Source organism: Phoxinus phoxinus, assembly GCF_949152265.1.
Source record: "Phoxinus phoxinus genome assembly, chromosome: 9".
Lineage (NCBI taxonomy): Eukaryota > Metazoa > Chordata > Actinopteri > Cypriniformes > Leuciscidae > Phoxinus > Phoxinus phoxinus.
The window spans coordinates 28,059,651-28,082,713 of NC_136884.1; the positions used below are offsets into that span (position 1 = coordinate 28,059,651).

Genomic DNA, 23,063 nt, shown 5'->3' on the forward strand with positions numbered 1-23,063 from the left:
AGACACATCCCCACTGTCCCATTCAAAAATGCAGCAAGACATGCGTGCCATGAAAATGGGGTAAAGAGGATGTGCATCTTTAGTGCACCCAGCTGCCAGTCGCCGCATGAAGTGGTAGATGTCCAGCTTCACCACCAAGTCTGGCCACCCACCAAATCGCTGCTTGAGCTTGGTCTGCCCAGTGCCCTCACGACAGCAGTCGCAGTCCACATAGAGGAGCTGAGGTGGAGCCACACCCACATCAGTGTACCTCCGGATGAGGTCAGCTGCCATTCGGTCCAGGGCAGGACCCTCCTGAGCTGTCAGAACACTAATGAGGATCTGGCCCACCTCATTGCTGACAGATGTTAGCCACATAGCTGTCCCCTTTGCAAACCCCGACAGCTTCTTTGTGATCTGTAATCACACCGAAAAGACAGTGAGTGATGCTAAATTATTTATATATGGAATATTACTTGCATACTACTGTACTACTACTACTAATGGTGTATTTTCAATTCTTTTGATTGAAATGTAAAAATAGTTACCTTTTTGGTGGAGTCCGTCTTCAGGATGCAGCCATATGTGGACGTTATGCTGGCTTTAATGTGGTCAATCCTGCACAAGATATCTCGCCCATAAACAGCCAGCATCCACCTGTGGGAGGGGATTATTTATGGGCGAGATATCTTGTGCAGGACTGGATCAGAAAGACTCTGTTCAGGGCCAACACAAAAACAGGGAAGCCTGAGCTGACACCACATCCCAACTTCTGGTGGTACCCTCCCCAGCCCCCGACCGTCTTCACCCAGCCCCCTACTTCTCCTGATATCTTCTTCTGCCGCCCTCAGTTCCTCTGGATGCCGCTGAAGATGACAGCTGACAGCCTGACAGCTGCTGGCCTTTATCAGTTCAGTTTATTTATTTGTTTATTTGTCATTGTTACAAGATAACAACGAAATGAAACAGACACGCCTATAGTTTTAAGTTGTCCACCCATTTGCCTTATCAATATATGTCCCCATAAATGCCTCTTCATAAATATCCCTTCTTTTGCGCAGTGAGCACTCTACCATTTGAGCTAATTCCCCTGGACGATGTAGAGAGAAGGTGTTCATCGCTCTCAAAGACAAAGGCGAGGAGTGATCCCAAGCATGTGTGCAGTTGAGACAAATATAGACCCTTTTTCCTCTGTGCTGGCAACTTTGCACTGGCTACCGTTTTAGTCGTAGAGTTAATTAAAATATTGCGCTAAATAAAGTCCAATAATGGTATGAGAGAGTGTCAGTGGTAATATCATTGTGTTCCTGTCGGTCAGTGTTAGAAGATCTGTGTAACAACTGAGGCTTAGCCTGACAGTTAGCCTGCCCTGGCTAGTTTCCCAGCATGAGATGAGATTTAACTATTTTAAGTTTGCTTTATGAAACAGAATCAACCGACAATAAGTCTGACTAACCAAAATAAGCCTGGCTTGTTTTCTAATCTTGTTTTATGGAACAACCCTCAGATCATTTGGATCCATATTTACCTTTTTGAACAACTGGGATCAGGTCTGTAAATTCAATCCTTGTTCAAGAGGTTTTAATGGAAGTATTGGATTAAATTAGAATAATTGTGCTCATACTTTCACTGATCAAGGGTATTATCAGATGATTTAGGTTTATATTTTTCACATTTATTAGTAAACTGACATTTATCAACTTGACAACAAATAACATTTTTATTGATTTTCTTTTTTTTATTATTAATCCTGTGTGTAATCATTTCAGTTGAGAGGTAATTTTAACAGTAATATTAAAATGATTTATGTGACACTACAGTTAAAACTGAATGACTGATTTTCATTAACACAAATAGAGTTTGAGAAAAGCACAGATACACACCATCACTCATCAGGACTCACAAACACACACTGATCTTACTGTCTATATGAGGATTCATTACACACATTTATTCTAACATGATATTTCACTGACAGAAGTTCAGTTGTAGTAATAATGTAATGAAGAGAAAATAAGAGACTCTATAACATCTGGTTTATCATGCAGCTCAAAGCATTATGGGTAGAATCTCTCTACAGTCTGTTCTCATTCATCAACACAGTTTCACTGATCCAGAATAAACAGTAAACCCAGGATAGAGCGGCTGAGTGAATGTGGTCTGGACTGTGTGGATGAGGCTCATTGTGTCAGAGACGCTGTAGAAGGACAGAGTTCCTGCGCTGTGATCCACATATACTCCTATTCTCCTGCTGATGGACTTTACTGGGAGATCAGTCTCTATCTTATTGTGTGTGAATGAGGAACTGGAGGAAGAACAGGACAAACTCCAGGACTGATCATTACATCCAAACCAACACTCATAACCATCACCCTTCCTGCTGATGCTCTTATATGACACTGATATAGACACACCATCACCACTCCACTCAATCTCCCAGTAACAGCGTCCACATACACTCTCTCTACACAACACCTGAGGATAATAATCAAATCTGTCTGGATGATCAGGATACGGCTGCTTTGTGTCAGTGTACGTAATCACTCTGTTCCTCTCAGACAGACGGAGACGTTTATACACAGTGTTCAGATCCAGAGTGAACTGATGAGAATCTGATGGAGAGAAAACACATCAGAATCAGGAATTATGAATCTGTCTGATCTTTTATTATAGCTGATCTTTTCATGTATATCAGCTGTGTCTCAGTAATGAAGTCATCTTTATTTATTTAGTGCTTTTTACAAAATAGATTGTTTCAAAGCAGCTTTACAGTGATAACAGGAAAATTGTTTCGACTGTACAGCAGATCTAGAATAAAATAGTGTCATTGTCCAGCTTAAGTAAGTTCAGTGATGGTCCATTTCTGTTGTAAAATAGTTGTTAATTTAGTTAATTTATCTATACAGCCGCTCTGGAGAAAAGAGTGTCATCGTCCAGCTCTTTTCAGTTCTCATATAATGGTGTCAATGCAGGAAGATCAATAATATGGCAGAGTATACCTGTGCAAATCATCATTTACATCAGTGTATAATTTACTGAGTATTAATGTTATCTAAATGTTGGTTATTATTCTGTGTTTATTATAATTAGGCATATCATTATATCATACTATACCATTGAAATGTTCGGGGTCAGTACGATTCTTTTTAAAAAGAAACTGATACTTTAATTCAGCAAGGATCCATTAAATAGATTCAACGATGAGTGGAATAATTTGATTTACAAGGTTTTTAATCATTGTATGCCTATTGTTGGTGATTTTCAGTGCTGTAGCGTTTGGGGATCTTGAGCTTTCTTTACATTTCTGTCTGTTTCCTCAAAGTTTAAAGACACTTGTTACAAAATCCTGTTCAGGATAAATCCATGGTGGAATTTTTACAGAAGAGATTTCAGTTTATTCTTCCTTTCCAGAAGCTTTTTTACTACTCTGATTTTACCACTAAATCTAGAATGAATGTTCCACATTTTTATTTTATATTTTAAAATACAGAATATTTCAATAGAAAATGGTTCTTTAAAATCATAGTGATATTTCACAATATTACTGTTTTTCCCCCTGGATATTTCGGGATCAATTAGTATGAGATTTCTTTCAAAAACATTTAAAAAGAAAATCTTACCAACCCCAAACGTTTGATCTGTGGTGTATATTATATATTTTTATTTATTGGGGTTTATATATCACAGAATTACAATTACTCACTTTAATATAATTAAGTACGGTAGTTTTTTTGGGTACTTGTACTTTTAGGAGTATATTTTTAAGTCTGTAATTTTACCTGTACTTAAGTACAAATTAAGCTAATTAATTTACTTTGCTGCTTGTAAAATCACAATCCGTTATGGAGTACGCCTAAAATTTGAATTAATATTCATTTCGGTAGCCAATAAAGATGTCTGATCGTGAATGGACCAATAAAAACGCTGATAAAAAGCGTCCGCTGCAGCAGATACAGGAGAGCTGATCATAACCTCACAGCTCAGAGTTATTTATTAACTTAAGGTTTGGAGAACTACATGGCAGTGTTGTCAAAAATATAGATATTTCAAAACATATCGATATTGAAATATCTGACACTGTTCCAATACTCATTTTCTGCACTATCGATACACATGTTCTCGCTGACAAAAGGACAAATGCATTTGCAACGTTGGAGTTGTGTAGAATGTGTTTACAATGTTGCAGACCATTTTCTTTTCCGAATTAAAGTAATTAAAAGTTTCATCTTGTAAATCTTTGGCATTTACGCGCCTTAAACAAACGCAACCTATGAACACCTGAATGTCCCCTTTTGAAGATATTGCTTCTAGCACCCTCGTTGAGAAACACTAATTTACATGATCAACTATAAATCTCTTCTGTCATTTTTTCTTTCACCTTCTACAGTAAGAACATTAAGAAAACAAGCAGACAAACTTACTGAGTGTCTTCATGACTTACATTGTAAGAAGTCGTTCCTGGTTCTGGGAACAATGTTGGTGAAAGTGACTGTGGAAATCAACAGACATGAAGCGTGCGATTAACATGTCAAGAGAAAACGATCCCTGCATCCGTTCCCAAGACATTTCTAACATGATCTTCTACATGATATGAGATGATGGTGATGATTTCTGAGAGCTGGTGAATCTCCAGGACTTTACCTCTGTCAGAGATCTTCTCCTCTTTGCAGAAATCCTCCAGTTTGTCTCTCAGCTGACGGACAGATTCTCTCACGCCATCAAAAGAGGAGAGAGAACTGAAGGGATTGTCATTTACGTCTGTAGATTCAGGAGGAGCTGAGAGAGACTGGAAACTCTACAGAAAACAGAAATCAAAGCTCATCACCTCCACACTTCCTCAATAACCTGCACTACTGCCAGATCTAAGCGGCTCTTGTTGATCTTTAGTAGTGAAGCTGGTGCCATCAACTTCATGGATTTCACATTGTTATAGTGTGTTATAATACACTACATGTACCTGGCGACTGATTTGCTCCTTTTCATTTATTTATTTATTAATAGGATACTCTATATTATACCGGCAGCTTAATAATCATGAATGCACTACGCTATCTTTTAACACATCTCCGGCGAACGGCTTCTTTGTGCAAAAGAAAAACTCTTCATGAAGCGCAGTGGAATGCAGCGACCTGGCGATTCCTGATGGATCGAGGTTGTTCCTTAAATTCCTTTTCTACGTACAATTCACACAAGCTCTAAGCGTGTGCAAGTATGCGTTTCGAACTATTAATGTTGCTGTCTTCACGAAGTGCTGAAATATCAATCGCTATACAGTATCATCATGAGGTGGCCTATAGTCAGGAAAAGTGGCAAAAAAAAAAAAAAAAAATGGGAATATGTAACAAATCACACTTTAAATCAAACAAAAAAGATCAGAGACATAAAATAATAACAATAATTTAAATACATTTAAATTTAACAATTTTAAAAATTACATTTAATTTATTTTTATTATTTAATGTTTTTTACCGGTTGGCCGGTCACACGGCTTAGTTTTCAGTTCAGTGTTATTTTCATTTTTTATTTAGCTTTATTAATAATTTGATTTTCAAATCTGTGATCATTTCGGTTTAATTTTAAACAATTTTGTTGTGTGCTTTTGTCATTTAATGTTTTTAAATATTGCTATTTCGGTTTAATAGCAATAACAAGTGAGTGACGCCCCCCTTTGCTTTTTCGTGTTTATTATGTTAGAAATGTTAACTGATGGTATTTAGCAATTGATTATCCAGTACTAGTACACTGTGTTATTAATTACAGGTATATTGTAATACGAGTTTGGCTGTAGAGCAGATTTTTGAGTGTCGCTGCTGTGGTCTTTAGTGAATGTCTGCAGTATTCAGCCAATGTGATTTATACTTTTCTCTCATCAAAAGATAAAGTCAAGTGCAAAGAAACCCACATGCGATTGTGTCTTTACACATTCATTACATCTGACTGATGATGAGGATATAATAACCGAACAACACTTCAGTCGACGCCTCATTCTGCGGTCATGAAATGTTTCTCTGTGAGTCTCTTGCTCAAGTCCACTATGACCCTGTTCTTCTAGATCTGTGTTACCTGCAGGAACTGGATGTGATCCTGTGTGTGTGAAAGCTGCTCCAGCTCAGCGTCTCTCCTCCTCAGATCATTGATCTCCTGCTCCAGTCGCTCCAGTCGTCCTTCAGCGCGACTCACTGCAGTCTTTTCCTGATCTCTGATCCGCTGTGTCGCCTCAGAGCGGCTTCTCTCAATGGAGCGGATGAGCTCAGTGAAGATCCTTTCACTGTCCTCCACTGCTGTGTGTGCCGAGCGCTGTTACACACACATCACAATCACACAGAGTCTTCAGTGAGTCCTGACTGAGACGTGTCAAACTTCTCTTCTTCTCCAGACTCACCTTATGAGACGCCACAGCCTCTCTCAGCTGCTGAAGATCTTTCTCTCTCTGCTGGATCCTCTGCTGGAACGACCTCTGCGTCTCCTTCAGCTGGAGCTAAAGGACAAACCAATGACAGTGACAGTAATACTACCACAAAATCATCATGTGAACAGCTGAATACAGAAACCAAAAGAACATGAGTCAAATTAGTTGCCTTAATTCATTTAGCAAAAATGTCCTCCAGTTATTTTCACGCCTAATTATGGCTGTTAAAAGAAGTGACAAAAGCAGCACAGAAGTGCCCTCTCTATCTCTCCCTTTACCGTCAGTTAACTTTAGTAGACTAATGTTCCTCGTTTTACTCTCTTACTCTACTTATTGACACATCCAACTGAACTAAAAACTTTCCATCAATGTCTGTAAAAAGGTATGCACCGCTGTGCGCTGAATCTGCTCTGCATGTTTCTCTCGTGAACAGCAGATATGTGAACATTATTATTTTTGATCTACATTTTAGTCTCTTCTTTTTTCGTTGATGATATTTCCTGTTGATATAATCATATTTATCATGTAATGATGTTGGTCTCATCATTGTCTTGTCTTTTGTCAAGAAACATCCCTCGAACACTAAATATGCATGTGTGAACAACATGTAATATTGTGACCAGGAGGGCAGCGGTCTTCCACGACCACCCCAACCTACCACCCGAGGAGCAGACCACACCCACCAATAAGGTTCAGAGGCTCGCCAAATAGTTTAAAACAAAGAATTTATTAAAGTCAAACGGTTAGAGTGTCTCTGGTAGCAGGGCAACCGTTCTTTGCCCCGATGTGTCTCTGGAAGCAGGGCAACCGTCCTTTGCCCCGAAGTGTCTCTGGAAGCAGGGCAACCGTCCTTTGCCACGATGTGTCTCTGGAAGCAGGGCAACCGTCCTTTGCCCCGAAGTGTCTCTGGAAGCAGGGCAACCGTTCTTTGCCCCGATGTGTCTCTGGAAGCAGGGCAACCGTCCTTTGCCACGATGTGTCTCTGGAAGCAGGGCAACCGTCCTTTGCCCCGAAGTGTCTCTGGAAGCAGGGCAACCGTCCTTTGCCACGATGTGTCTCTGGAAGCAGGGCAACCGTTCTTTGCCCCGATGTGTCTCTGGAAGCAGGGCAACCGTCCTTTGCCACGATGTGTCTCTGGAAGCAGGGCAACCGTTCTTTGCCCCGAAGTGTCTCTGGAAGCAGGGCAACCGTCCTTTGCCACGATGTGTCTCTGGAAGCAGGGCAACCGTCCTTTGCCCCGATGTGTCTCTGGAAGCAGTGCAACCGTTCTTTGCCACGATGTGTCTCTGGAAGCAGGGCAACCGTCCTTTGCCACGATGTGTCTCTGGAAGCAGGGCAACCGTCCTTTGCCACGATGTGTCTCTAGAAGCAGGGCAACCGTCCTTTGCCCCGATGTGTCTCTGGAAGCAGGGCAACCGTCCTTTGCCCCGAAGTGTCTCTGGAAGCAGGGCAACCGTCCTTTGCCCCGAAGTGTCTCTGGAAGCAGTGCAACCGTTCTTTGCCACGATGTGTCTCTGGAAGCAGGGCAACCGTCCTTTGCCCCGAAGTGTCTCTGGAAGCAGGGCAACCGTCCTTTGCCCCGAAGTGTCTCTGGAAGCAGTGCAACCGTTCTTTGCCACGATGTGTCTCTGGAAGCAGGGCAACCGTCCTTTGCCACGATGTGTCTCTGGAAGCAGGGCAACCGTCCTTTGCCACGATGTGTCTCTAGAAGCAGGGCAACGGTCCTTTGCCACGATGTGTCTCTAGAAGCAGGGCAACGGTCCTTTGCCACGATGTGTCTCTAGAAGCAGGGCAACGGTCCTTTGCCACGATGTGTCTCTAGAAGCAGGGCATGGCTTGAGTCAGAAGTTCCCCACACTCCCCCACTTAGAGGGTGCCACTACCCAGCTGGAGAAGTTAGTGGAGAAGAACAAGCTGCCGGTAAGGTGTTCCCGGCTTGCTCCCAGGCACTTCCGCTGGCCGTTCGGTATGTCACAGCCCCATCAACGAAGCCTGGGGGAATCCACGGCAAACGTAGAACACGCTTTGAAAGAAAGAAAACACCACAACACGCCAAGGTTCAAGTGAGGCCTCACCACAATCTTCACACCAACAATCAGCAGGCGGTCGACTCGGGACAGAGGCAGGCAGGCGTCGACGGCACTCGGGTGCGATATTCAATTGGATACACGCCAGGGGGAAGGTGAACTGGATGGTAGGTTTACAGTTGCACACCTGGAGCGAAGAGCTGGGGTCCTTAGGCTGTATTGAAAACTGATAATAACAAGACACTATGCTGCAGAGTAGAACAATGCAACAGCACTCGTGAAGGTTGGCTACGGCACAGGCAAGGCAACAATAATGTAAATCCAGTGTGGAACTCACTAGAATAGTACAGCGGAGCTGTGGGTCGTTAGCTACACCACAGGCAAGACAGCAGTAATGCACATCCACTATGGAAGTAGTACAGTGAGGCTGGTGGATCGTTGGCTACAACGCAGATGGCCAGTCCATACTGGACATATACTCATTGACACAATACTTTGATCACCATAACAAGAGGGGAGATGGGGGACGGGCAAGCTCTGGCAGTTTTCAATTGTTCTACAACTCAATCCAGTCACTTTATGTGGGAGTGTTTACTTAGCATGCCATTGCCCAAGCGATCTCTCTTGCCTCGTCAGATGCGGTCGTCTTTATTCAGGGTCCTCGTGGATCCTTAAAAAGTCTTAAAAGGTTTTAAATTAGATTTTTTAAATTTAAGGCCATAAAAAGTCTTAAAGTCTTATTTTTACCTATGAAAGGTCTTAAATTTTAGATGAAACTTTGACGTATCTAAATACTTTCCAAATGAAAACTAATTAGCGTACGTATAATTTTTTATTATTCTATCTTTTTTTGCTTGTTCACGTGACAATTCGCGTCATTTACGGCAGCGTTTTAGTATACGTCTGTCTCCTGCACGCGAGAGGAGAGGATAACAAGTAAATGTCAGTTCAATAGTAAGTTCATTCTTTGTGCTTAGGATTGTCTATTAACTATGATGATATTGTAATCTTTGTTTTAACTACGTACGAGGCACTGTGAGTGCGAGCTGACATCTCATTTGTCTCTCATGCTTGCTTTCACTGCGTGATGTGTCAGTGCAGTTATAGGTATGTCCCCAAATTAGTTTGTCTTATTATTTTTATATCATATTTTGTTGTTATATTAGAATATCACAAGCAAGAGTGCAAGGATGGATTTTAATTTAATGATTTAATTTGACAGTGGTACAGTCTTATTCTAGTATAATTTAATTAGAATGTTAGAATTTGACATAAAAGTTGATGCATACCTCTAAATACGTTTAGAAATAATTTCCATATATAGATGAAAATGCCCCTGGAAATCAATTTAAGGTGGCAAATATTGCCCCTTAATAAAAAATGTTAATTTCAGTCACTACTGTAAACTGACCACTGCATAGAATATGTTAAATATGAAAATCTTCGTGAGTCTGCTATCAACAACAGGCCTAATCCAGCCATGGTACCAGTACAAAATCAGTAAAATATCATCTAATTATTATCAACAAAACTTTGAAAATATCAAGATATATTTTTGTTAATATTGCACACCCCTAATGTACGGTATTAATTTTGATTTCTTCAGGTCTTAAAAAGCCTTAAATTTGACTTAAAAAACATAATATATATATAACAACTTTCCCTGGGTCAAGTTTTACGCCAGCCCAACAGGATGTCGGCTATCATGGGTTGATTGAAAAACGCATGCCCCTGGAATTTGATATACTCCTCCTAGAAAATTAATTCAATCGCCGCCAAACTCGGTCAGCATGAAGTCAAGACATTGAGGATGCTAAATTGCGGACGGATTTTTGATATCTCGAACGGTTTGGCCGTGGCGAGGAAACGAATTTATGGCGAGAAAAGAGAAACAGGAAGTGTTATAACTTCGGCATACATTAACTGATCTTGATGAAACTTCAGTAGCGTGTTTGTTGTAAGAGGCCGATCACATGGATGTAACTAATGTGAGTCAAAGTTATAGCGCCACCAACTGGCAGCAGGAAGTGTGTCACTTTCAAAATGCTTTTTGACAAACGAGGGGGGGTTAGTTTTACCTAGAGTCACAAAAATCGGTATTTAAATTGGAGTCCCCGAGACGGACAACTTTCTAATTTACAGTCATTAGCTCCGACCAACAGAATAGGCCAGAATAGGGCTATTTAATAAAAATCAAGTCATACATAGGGCTATACTGCCCTCTAGTGATGTATGACAGTCAATGCCAGCATGACAGGTCTAAATGAGATAAAAATAGTTCAGACATAAATATATATTTATTAGGGATGTGACTGTGAGGATATTTTCCCACCGGTTAATCGAAGTGTGACACCGGAGGGGGCTTTTAAAGAGCAAACTTAAAACCGAAAACGTCCAGTAGGACTGAACTAAAAAACATTCACTCTGTTCTGCTCGTTCCTCGCCGTGGATGGTTATTGCCCGTGCAGCCGTGAGCGTTTTAGTTTCATTTTAAAAATAGCGCCAATTTGGGGGTGGGATTGCTTGAATGTTTCTTTACAAAAGCACAATGTTGTGTTTTATTGCGAGTGAACATACATAGTTCAAATTGCAATGTGTTTACTTATATGTCCTGTATGAACAAAATGACGGAGTAGCCTATGTTTTTATGTTTCCACTGTTCGATCACGCCCGTGCCTCACACACACACACACACACACACACACACACACACACACACACACACACACACACACACACACACACACACACACACAGTGCATTACAATCTTGACATTGCAGCCTGTTCATTATAGCCAAAATAAAATATTATAATAAAATAGTCAACCTATTTGCAGCAAATAATAGCCTAGTAGATTTCAGATCAATATATTTGTTTCCCTTAAAATTTTAATTAACACTAACTTTATTCTCATCTGAATTATAAATTATTTATTTCTGTATAAAATAATACAAGCATTAAAACATACATTTGATTTTCTTTTTTAATCAATGTAGAATGTGTAATTTAAAAATAAACAGATGTCCAGGTCCAAACAGGTTTGAGGACAAGAAATGAAAACTAATGCAATATGATGAATGTCCAAAAGATAGCACCGACAGACTGTTTTTAAATGAGGTTGGATAAATATTTTTTGCTTTTAAACTGTGTGTGTGTGTGTGTGTGTGTGTGTATGTGTGTGTGTGTGTGTGTGTGGTTGGGTGAAAGTTGCAGGTTACAGATTGACAAGAGTTTATAGTTTAACAAAAGCACAATGTGTTTTATTGCGAGTGTACACAAATATAAGGAAACACTTTGCAGTTTGAAATGAATGATGTCCTGTATGAATAAAATTACATAGTATGTTTTTATGTCTCCATTGTTTGATCAAGCCTCGTACACACACACACACACACACACTCACACTCACACACACACAGTTTAAAAGCAAAAAAATGTTTTTTTTTTTTTTTAATATATATATATATATACCACACTTCATATGAATTTTTGGTCTGATTTCATGTGTCCGTTAAGTCCATGAGACTGTAGGGTGTCTAATTTTTCATTTTAGGTTTCAGAAGGGTGCTCACGCATACTTTGTGGTTGATATGTGCCCTCGATGCGCACTTTTGCAGAACCCACACTGATGCAAGCTCTAAAGCAGACTTCTTCTCGACAGTCAAAGCGGAGTTACGTTATTGCCCGTTGTGCACAGGAACCCTAAAGCAGGGGTCGGCAAGTAACTTTGGCCGCGGGCCAATATTTTTTTTTATCCAGTAGATGGCGGGCCAGCTACATGGAATAGGCCTATTCGTTACGGTGAAATCACAAAATATAATGCACACAAACGTGTCCCTACTACTTATATACAACCACTGATGAGCATAATCGGTTTTGATGAAGAAAAAAAAAAAACTATACAAATGCAGATTAGAACCCAAACCTTTCACACACTTGACGAAAGTTCTACCACTGGACCATTTAAGCACACGAGAAAATGCCGTTAAATGTTATTGTACATATATCTGATTTAGCATTGTATTACCAATGGACTGTACAACTTTTGAACTTTATTCCTTTTTTTAAATTATTATTTATTCGGGACACAAGAGGTCTGCGCGGGACTGTTTTTTTCCGTCCAGCTCCCACAAGGTTCAATTCAGCAACCGCTTAAAATACTTAAAAGTAAAAGCTTAAAAGTGTTCACCTGATTTAAAAATTTAGATCTCGTTTTCAGAATCTCAAATCTCAAAAACAAGTCGTTTTGAATTTTTTTATTTTTGGTTTTAATTTGGGGGGGGAAAAACGATTGAACGAATGATACACGGCAGTGATGCGCTGGTCAATGTATAAACAACCCGCACCCGACCGACGATTTCAACCCGCCCGCAACTCGGACCGCAAACAAAAGAAAGAAAATATTGTAGCCTACCCGACCCGCTTCCTGGCCCGCATATTGGGCCATAGACGTAGGAACTAGGGGTGCGCATTTTTCTGAATGCTGTGTTTTGTAATAAAGGCTTGATTTATTCATTTATTTCGTTTCATTTTCTTAACAATTAAGATGCTGCATGTGTTTATCCAGTCTAATCGACGTGTGCGTCTCTCCTCCTAATTTCCCAACAAAAATCCCGCCCCCTCTCAGAAAGTACATAAAACTCGCATTACTGAGCTATATGCGTTTAAAAGTAGCCTATTAAAATGGCACAATGGCATTGCTCAGTTCAACGTTTTGGGAAATCGGGCATTTTGTCCCGCTTCAGCTCTTATTCAAAAGTTAATAACGCGCTCAACATTCAGGTAAATAAGGATGTCCCACTTTCATCTCTGCAGACTGAGCTCGTGCGTCATCCTCGCGCAATTATTCAGCCAATAAAGTGTAGACCTATGTATTTCATAGAACATTATGTCTAGTACTATATAAATTACAATGGTTTAATTGGCATCTTTATTTCAAACGACCCGACCGACCGCGACCCGAATATCATATGACCGCAGGCACTCGTTGCTCATTTTGGATCATCCTGCGCATCACTGATTCACGGGGCCTATTTGTAAACCGTTATAGTAAAAAAAAAAAAAAAAAAAAAAAAACGGACTTCCAAAATAATCCGGCGGACCAGAAAATATTGCTATATTGCCAGTTGCCGACCCCTGCCCTAAAGGCACCGGGGTGGCGTTTTATATATATAAAAAAAGACAAACTCGCTGAACGCGAGCAATTACTAATGCGTGAAATGCACTCGCGCTGGTTGAGCGCGGTAAAGTTAGTTTTAGGTTCGATATTCGGCGGACATTTGTTTGTGGAACTAAAAGCACCAGGGTGGCGGTGCCACCGGCTTGGGCCCGCAATCGCTGCTTGCAGCTTTAATTTTAAAACTAATCCTGCTATTGATATCTTTGTAAGACTGGCGACCCTATAGAACAGTGGCAAGGACAAACAAATGTCCGCCGAATATCGAACCTAAAACTAACTTTACCGCGCTCAACCAGCGCGAGTGCATTTCACGCATTAGTAATTGCTCGCGTTCAGCGGGGAGGAAGGACTTTGTCTGCATATGTGAACCGCCGTAGATGCACTCACATCAGACAGGAAAACCGTGACTGATAACGTAACGTCGGGAAGCGTGTTTTCTATGGAATTATTTTTGTGCCAATAAAAATGAACGTAACTTTTCAAGAAACTGAAGAAAATATACATTGAAACTGAAAAAAATATCTTTGAAACTGAAAAAGAATAAATCGCGGGCACATTTTTTGACTTCGTTTTTAAAACACTGTATGTTTTGCTAACTATTTCTCATATTTCTTTCGCTGATCTGAACTTACAAATGCGCTTCCAGAGTTTTCATTTACACTTCTGAAGTTTTCGTTTACGCTCCCTGAGTTTGCGTTCGCAGTTCTGACACATTGCTCTCGTGGGGGCGGGGCTAGTAGCAGTGTGTTCTTATTGGCTACTGAGTTTTTGATGGACAGCTTCTTGACCTGGAAGTGAAGACGTCAGTGTTCTGTTTACATGTGTGGATGTGAGCGTCTGTAAGCGCTGCTTTCTATTTAATTGTACTGATATTAAATTTGTATCTGTATTTATTTGCTGGTAGCGTTACACTATATTGTTGAGATTATTTATTATAGGAGGAATAGTACAGACGAATGATATTATTATCATTAGTCATCGTTGCTATATCAGGATACTGGATACTCGTGGTAAGTCTTTTTCTTTTACTTTTTTTATACAATACTAATGCTATTCACAATACAGTACTTGCTTTTTCAGGTGGTGAGGCATTTTAGAGCTCAGTGAGCCCATAACATTATACAGTGTTGGTAACATTATACAGTGTTGTCTTGATTTAACTGTTAGCCCAATCATTACATGACTTGTTTATCTACATATTACAGTCTTTGATTAGATCATATTTGCTTCGATTAGATCATATTTCCCCCAGCCACCCCAAACAACATTGGGCTAGAGTACTGTACAGTATCTGTAGGCTACTGTGTTGCACTTCAAATTAACATTTCTGATAAAAAAATTTTAAACTTTAATACTCTTTATTAATAAATATATGTCCAAATTCAAATCCTAATACATGCAAGTAATTATGACTGAAAACATCCAGCAACTAGGGAATACACAGCCATGGATATGTTTATATATAGGGCTATACAGCCATCTACTGGTTACACAACAGTATTACAGATGATAAATGGTGCATGACTGTAAATATTCAGTACTGTAAAATCCCTTAAAACATTTATATAATTTGTTTGAAATAAATATTTTAAGTCTTGTTACTGTATGTGGGAGTTCAAAGCAATTTGTATTATTAGATTATAATACGTTTCCTTTCTCATTTTCCAGGGAGTGGAGCAACTATTCCATAAGCAGAATTCTGCTGCTGACACAGAGGATGGAGTGATAGTGCCAGAGATCCACTGTCCACATCAGACAAGAGTCTTACTTTGTCACACATCACATTTGAATGAGTGGGATCTTGATCTTCAGACACCTGATATCTAGCAAATATTTTTTATTTCCTCTAGATCCAAACAAACACAGTTCTCAAGTACACAAGAGGTTGCACTTTATTCATATTAGTCTCTGCTGATCATGGATTTGCATACCAACCGCATATGAATGTTAAGGAGATAGTTCACCCAAAAATACAATTCTCACTTATTTTCCTCACCCTCGTGCTGTCCCAGATGCAGTTTACTTTCTTTCTACAGAAAAACACAAATTAAGATTTTAAGGATTGTAATCCATCTCTGCGAGTCCTAAAGATGCTTTAAAAACCACACACAGTGACCGTGATGTCCATGCGACCTCGGTGGATGAACCAATGCCTTCTGGAGTGAAACAATAGGGTAGATAAGAAAAATACTAATAATGTAAACTGTTTTAACTATTAAAAATAACTTCCGACCAACTGTCACACGTACATTAATTACAATCCACTTGTATTATATGGACTCACAGAGATGGATTATTTCCTTAAAAATCTTTGTTTATGTTTATGTGAAGAAAGAAAGTCATACACATCTGGGACGGCATGAAGGCGAGTAAATAATGAGATAATTCTCATGTTTAGGGTGGACTATCCTTGTGCCCACCCAGTCACTGCTTTACTTTTACTGTAACAGGAACTGTTCAAAGGATCCTTGCATCATTTCAAATGTATATGAATTTTAAATATGTATTCTGTATAGTAATGTATATCATGAGAATACTGTGCATTACGTGTATAGTATGCAGGTGATGTTTTGTGGATTCTGGTCTTTCCTGTCACAACATTATTGCATCCAAGACTTTCACTTTGATACTTGTGTATATGCCGTAGTGACAATAAAGAATGTACATTTATTTGAATTCTTATTTTTAATTACATTACATTATCTGGTTGTATAAGTCACAATTGAAACTGTTGATGATTGTTAAAATTTACCATTTAAAATGTTAGAAGATAATATTAACTAAATTAAATAACAAAATAAAAGTAATGATAAGAACATTATTTGTGTGAAATATTAAATGCCCTTCATCTGACAGCAGGCCACGATTGTAATTTTCATATTGTTTAAATCCCTCTTATTTAAGTGATCATTAATTTTGATGGTGTAAATGTGTAAATCTTTCTTGACTGCTGAATATATCACACACATACTGTAAGCTAGTATTCTCTTTATATTGTAACAGCTCAACCTAATCAGTGCCTAACATGCAAAAGAATCATCAGGAATTAACAAATATCATCCGAAAACATTGGACACTACACAATATTTCCAGTATTATTATATACAGTACTTTAATGTACAATTACACCTGAATAGATCTCTTGCGCTCCTAAAAGCTTCTGTCGGTTAAGTAGGCCTAGTAGCAGCAGGTAAATACAGATAAAATAAAAACATAATTTCATATCAGTAAAATGAAACAGAAAGCAGCGCTTTCAGACGCTCACATCCATACATGTAAACAGAACACTGACGTCTTCACTTCCAGGTCAAGAAGCTGTCCATCAAAAACTCAGTAGCCAATAAGAACACAGTGCTACTAGCCCCGCCCCCACGAGAGCTATGTGTCATAACTGCGAACGCAAACTCAGGGAGCGTAAACGAAAACTTCAGAAGCGTAAATGAAAACTCTGGAAGCGCATTTGTAAGTTCAGATCAGCGAAAGAAATATGAGAAATAGTTAGCAAAACATGCAGTGTTTTAAAAACGAAGTCAAAAAATGTGCCCCCGATTTATTCTTTTTCAGTTTCAAAGATATTTTTTTCAGTTTCAATGTATATTTTCTTCAGTTTCTTGAAAAGTTACGTTCATTTTTATTGGCACAAAAATAATTCCATAGTTTTCCTACCATCAATAGCCTACCATCGCGCTATCATTGATAATAATGAATCTATTTATTTATGAATTTATCGGAGGCCCACTTTAACGTCTACATTATTTCATCAATAGTTGTAAGTTCATACCTGATTCTCTGTCCTCTGTGCTGCCGCTGATACAGTGTCGTGGTTTTTATGTTCATCCATCACACACAGCACACATATACACTTCTGATCAGTGCGGCAGAAAACCTCAAGGATCTTGTCGTGTTTCTGGCAGATCATCTCCTGCAGTCGTCCAGTGGCATCAGTCAGATTGTGTCTCTTCCCTTTAAACCAACTCTCGTGTTGTTCAAGGTGACTCTGGCAGTAAGAGTTCAGACACACCAGACAGGACTTGACGGCTTTGTGTTTCTGCAATTTTTCTGCATGAATACAGATCGAGACACAACAGCTCAAATACACTTCAGTTTTACTGTCCCTGAACCATGTGATTTCCATTTCCTGGTTATGGGTTTGAGTGACGTGTGCAAAACATAATAAAACGTCCACTAGATGTCAGCCTTAAACAGTCAAAGAATATACATTACAGAGAAGCAGACGACAAAGTGCCCTGAAACTTTTCACATGTGCAGGAAATTGTCATTGTTGACATGGTAATTGCAATAAATAAATAAAAATGCAATAAAACTGCTAAATTCGGGACAGGTAGCTGGCAGACAGTTGTGCACTAAAACCCTTTGAGAGAAACAGTGAATGTGTGATGAACTCTGCTATCAGTTTGTCCAGGTAAGAGTCTGTTCAGAAACCAAACAGGGTTATGCATAATATAAATTATTTTAAAACTCTCTGTAATTTAGAGAGTAATGGAGATGGAAGCCAGGCGAACTAATATTATATATATATAATCTTGAACACACTGTGGCTAATGAAATAATCATCTTGGTCAGTTTTAACTATTTATTACAAAATATCATAGTAAGTAACAGTAATTAAATCAACAACAACCATTAACAACTAAATCATTAGCATCACTGTGCCTTCTTCACAAGAAAAAGAAAATTAATAATATGATTGCCACAACTTCTACATATTATCAAGGAGTTATATGAGAGATAACATCTCAAGGCAAGCACCAGGGATGAGGGATGTGCTTATGAAAATCCAGAAACCGTATTATACAATGTCTTTCTAGAGGCCTGGTGCTGCTTCAAGAGTGAACATCTGGAGTCTATGGCTGCGTTGGCATTAACATGCGACCTGTATCTGGATGTTGTCCACATACACATTGAAAAGACGAGTGTAAACGCGTTTCTGATGGGAATGTTATCCGATCAGCGTGTCCAGTTTCGGAGGTAGTCGAGGACGCCTTGTGATCGGATCTCAGTGTAATGTAAACGCAATCCAGCCATCGTGTCTGCATTCAGAGGTGGACGTCATATAAATCCCCGCCCAGTCTCCCCACGTGGCTGTCAGAAAATAATGACCAGACGCAGTTTAGACAATAAATTAAATTTATTTGAACCTTACAATAAACGTCAATATTTAAAACAGTTTATTTAGATTTAGGCTACATGATACTGTGTGTGTCATTTTTCATTTTAATTGTGTGTGCAACATTATCTGAACGAGGCGATCGCCTGTACAATCACAGCTGTGAGTAGGGTGACCAATGCGGGACAGTCCCGAAATTTGAAGCTTTGTCCCGCGTCCCGCAAGTCATAAGCAGTGTCCCGCATTTTAATTGTGTCTGAATTTTATTTAATCGTCCTTTAAATTACAATTCTACAAAAAAAAAAATATTAATAAGAAAACACTGAACATGCACAGCGCAGCCGTTATTATTGGTTCTAGCCAGCCCAGAGCGGGAAAACAAACACTGAGAAGAAGGGGGGTGGAAAAAACACACAAACAAAAAAATAAAACGCAAAAGAAAAATGGATCAATCTGGAGCTCCCGAGAAGAAAAAGCGTCTTTGTTCATATAATAAGGAATGGGAGAAAAAATATACATGGTTAAAACCAGTTACAGGTGACCATAAAAGGGGAGACTGCAGTGTATGCCACCGAAGTTTCACCATCACGCATGGAGGTGAGGGGGATATAAGGAGGCATGGAGATGGGGAAAGTCACAAGAGAAATGCACAACAAAGAAATGCTAATGCTAGCATGACAAGTTTTTTTTCTCCACCGAAAGATAGCAACCAAAATAAAATCACAGCAGCTGAAGTGACAAGTGTCTATCATAATGTGCAGCATGGTTTATCGTATAGGTCAGGCGACTGTACTACTAAACTAGCCCCAGTCATTTTCCCCGATTCAGATATAGCAAAGAAGCTGGCTTGTGGAAGAACGAAGAGTGCATCCATCGTTACAGGTATGCTTGCACCAGCATCTTTAGAAACATGCTTGAAACAGTTAAATACGCCAATGATTGCAGATAGACCCGATTCTCTTCCACATTTCTCAATTGCGTCTGATGCATCAAACCATGGAACAACCAAGTTATTCCCGTTAGCATTAAGATATTACACACCCGACCTAGGAGTGCAGAACAAACTGTTGGACTTTTATGATGATTGCAACAAAACTCTGAAGCGATTTTCAACCAGGTCGTTTCAAGGCTGGAGGAGAGAAACCTGGGGTTAGAACGAATCTCTGCATACTCGGCTGATAACGCCAGTGTCAATTATGGTGTGCATAACTCTGTGTATAAAAAACTGACAGACAAGAATGCATCAATTATCAAGGCCAACTGCGTGGCCCATATTCTGCACAACTGTGGGAGGCATGCAGGCGATAAGCTGAGAATTGACATTGAGAACATAGTCACAAAAGTTTGCAACCACTTTTCGTCTTCAGCTAAACGTGTGCAAGAATTAAAGGAAGTATTTGAGTTTGTGGACGAGGAGTACATGGCTCTTTACAAGAATGTGCCGACACGGTGGCTATCCTTGTGGGCAGCTGTCAAACGTCTGCACGACTCCTGGCCAGCTGTCAAAAGCTATTTTTTATCTCTCGGAGAAGAGCGCTGTCCATCAGCACTTTGGAAATTGCTCGCAAATTGTGAGGATGGAGAAGATGTGCCCTGTGAACTCCAGGCATACTTGTTGTTTTTGCAAAATAGCCTCAAAGTTTTTTTCGACGCAGTGCTTAAAGTTGAGGGAGACGAGACAACTGTGTGTGAACTTTTCGAGTTCAATCTCAAATTGAAACTAGCGAAAAGGGAAAAGGATCGATTCTTTGGATTCGAGACCAGTACTCTTCTGCAACAGTTTCCCACCGCACAGGTTGCTGTTATAGAGCAGGACTTTCTTATGTTCTATCAAAGAGCGCTTGCTTACCTACACAAGTGGTTTGATTTCACTGATGTCAACTACCTAAAGCACATCTCATGCCTGGCTATCAAGAGGGAATTTAGCTTCCAAGACCTCCGTGGAGCAGCTGAAGCATTACAAATTTGCACTAAACTGGACATGAACCAGTTGTATGATGAATTCTGTGTTCTTTTGCCGCACGTAAAGGAAATCGCAACAACAACAAATCCTGTTGCATCTAAGTGGACAGCTCTGTTGAAGCACGGCCGTACCCCAAACATAACAGCTCTGGTATCTTTGGCTTTGAGCATTCCTGTCACCAACGCGTTCGTGGAGAGGGTGTTTTCTCTGATGACTGCTGCGTGGACAGAGACAAGGAACTGCGCAACTGTGGACCTCATAAAAAGTGAACTCCTGGTGAAAGTGAACTACAGCTACACCTGCCAGGAGTTCTACAGACACATAATGAATGAGAAAGCCCTGCTCGAAGCTGCCAGATCAGACAAAAAATATAAATTCAAGCTGCACTGAATCCGGTAAGAACGCATTCAATCTTTCTATTCTTCACTAATGGAATGTATGTTACGTTCCACGTGTGTTTTGTCTTGTTTCACTGGGCTGCGCACAATAGTATATTCGCACGTGTTGATTGTTTGTGCTCATTATCCTTCTCTGTTTCTAGCTCGCTCGCCGGCTGCTGTGATTGGCCTAGTGGGACGTCACTCATCATTGGGGCGATGCCCGGGAGCCAATTAGAGTCGTCCAGCTGGGTTCAAAGGGATGGCGTCCTCATTCATGCGGTCTCTCTGAAGCGACCATGAGCTCGTGTAGCGTTTTGAGTAATAATTAATTGAGATTCATATAGTGAAGTCTTGCTCTTTGTAGTGGAATGAGTTTTGTGCTTTGTAGTGGAATGAGTTTTGTGCTTTGTAGTGGAATGAGTTTTGTGCTTTGTAGTAGAATGAGTTGTGTGCTTTGTAGTGGAATGAGTTGTGTGCTTTGTATTACTTTGTCAATAGGCTACTATGAGGTCCTGTAAGTAACACGGCTACTTTGGGAAAGAGAACGACAGGTCAGTTATGCCGCGGTGTACATAATGCCCGTAGTGTTGTTTATTTGTTAGATACATTAGGAGTGAGCGCCACTCTGTGTATGTTTTGTTTTTGTAGTTAGTTTATTTAGGTGCCGAATGCACCGAAGAATTCGGTTTTCTTTTCACCCTTTTCTTTGGCTAAGTTTAGGCTTAGTATAAGGATTGTTTTGTTATATTCTGTTCTTTTCTTTGGCGACACTTTTTGGTTCTCTTCCCTTTTTATTAAGTTATTTGATCATTTATACTTTAAACATTGTACATAGTGCACTTCATTATTATTGAGAACTGGATCTAGTGGCTTCGGCTTTGTGTTAATAAAAATCCAGTTTGTCTCTAAGTTGAGTCTGTCATGTGTTCTTTCCACTTTATTCAGCCACCAGCAGTAATATCAAAATAAGTGTTGTTGCGAATCCTCTCCTAGACTTTAAAAGATCGTAACAGTGCTTATTTGGAAATGTGCTTTTTAGCGATTGGATTATTATTTTAATTATTTAGATTGAATAAACCAGTGCTGTTAAAATGAGTTTTATATTAATAGTGACGTTCACAGCGCCGGTCAGCGCCGTCATTAACATTTTTATAAAGCCTATTAGCAATTTAAAGCATGTTAACATCACTGCAAAAAGACATCTAATATAAAATCAATATTTATTCACCTAGTATAATAATAGTAAGTTCTCTCCCTCGTGTCCCGCATTGTCCCGCAAAATCAGGTCTGCTGACCTGCAACAGAGCAATAGCCAGGTGGTCACCCTAGCTGTGAGGCATGAGATCTTAATGAAGAGCGTGCGCTGCTTTGCCAAAGGAATAATAGGAATACACTTTTAATTTTTTTATGTTTTAAATGTTGAATGTTTTTTATCGTTTCAGCATGTTTATTAATCTCCTATTTCTGTTAATATAGTCATTGCATGCTATAACCTTAAACCCCGATGATTGATGATGTGACTTAACCATGGTTATTTTTGTATGATCAACTCTGGAAATATATTCCTTCATTTAAAAAACGTAATTTGATTTAAGGATGGAGATTGCACAGGAAAGTAAAGTGAGTGAGTGAAAGCAATTGGGACATTGCTTAATTTGTATAATCTTTACTCTTATTGGTGTCGTGCTACAGACCTAATTTAAATATTATGCAGGAAACAGAAATCTGATCGGTTATCCAGATACAGAGACTACTTAATATGAACAAATGTAAACGCTCCGTGTCCTGATTGGCTAATGATCCGATCTGCTTGATCGGATCATGGTGATCGCATGTTAATGCCAAGTGTAAACGCAGCATATAAGTGGGAAATATACATTTGCTGAGCTTCGACCATCACATGTACTCTGGTGTTCAGATACTCCAAGAAATGCATGTCTTTGCTGCTATCATGAAAATCTTAATTTATCCATGGACACAGGATTTTGTTGAAGCTG

The 23,063-nt window shown here is 39.6% G+C and overlaps 1 protein-coding gene across 1 annotated transcript; it reads right to left on the bottom strand.

The window, feature by feature from the left end:
- Positions 1-1,640: 1,640 nt before the first annotated feature.
- On the bottom strand, positions 1,641-17,733 carry LOC307003776 (tripartite motif-containing protein 16-like). The gene is made up of 6 exons (XM_079622567.1): positions 17,377-17,733; positions 6,362-6,457; positions 6,043-6,276; positions 4,621-4,774; positions 4,421-4,468; positions 1,641-2,591 (listed from the first exon to the last, which is right to left on the bottom strand). The coding sequence occupies exons 1-6, from the start codon at positions 17,728-17,730 to the stop codon at positions 2,074-2,076; spliced, it is 1,404 nt and encodes a 467-aa protein (XP_079478693.1). The 5' UTR covers positions 17,731-17,733; the 3' UTR covers positions 1,641-2,073.
- Between the last annotated feature and the right edge of the window lie 5,330 nt (positions 17,734-23,063).

Coding starts and splice junctions, on each gene's coding strand:
- LOC307003776 (XM_079622567.1), bottom strand. CDS start 17,730: ATGGAAATCACATGGTTCAGGGACAGTAAAACTGAAGTGTATTTGAGC. Junction 6,277..6,361: donor AGGCTGTGGCGTCTCATAAG/GTGAGTCTGGAG, acceptor TGTGTGTAACAG/CGCTCGGCACACACAGCAGT. Junction 2,592..4,420: donor CAGGAACGACTTCTTACAAT/GTAAGTCATGAA, acceptor TCTCTCCATCAG/ATTCTCATCAGTTCACTCTG.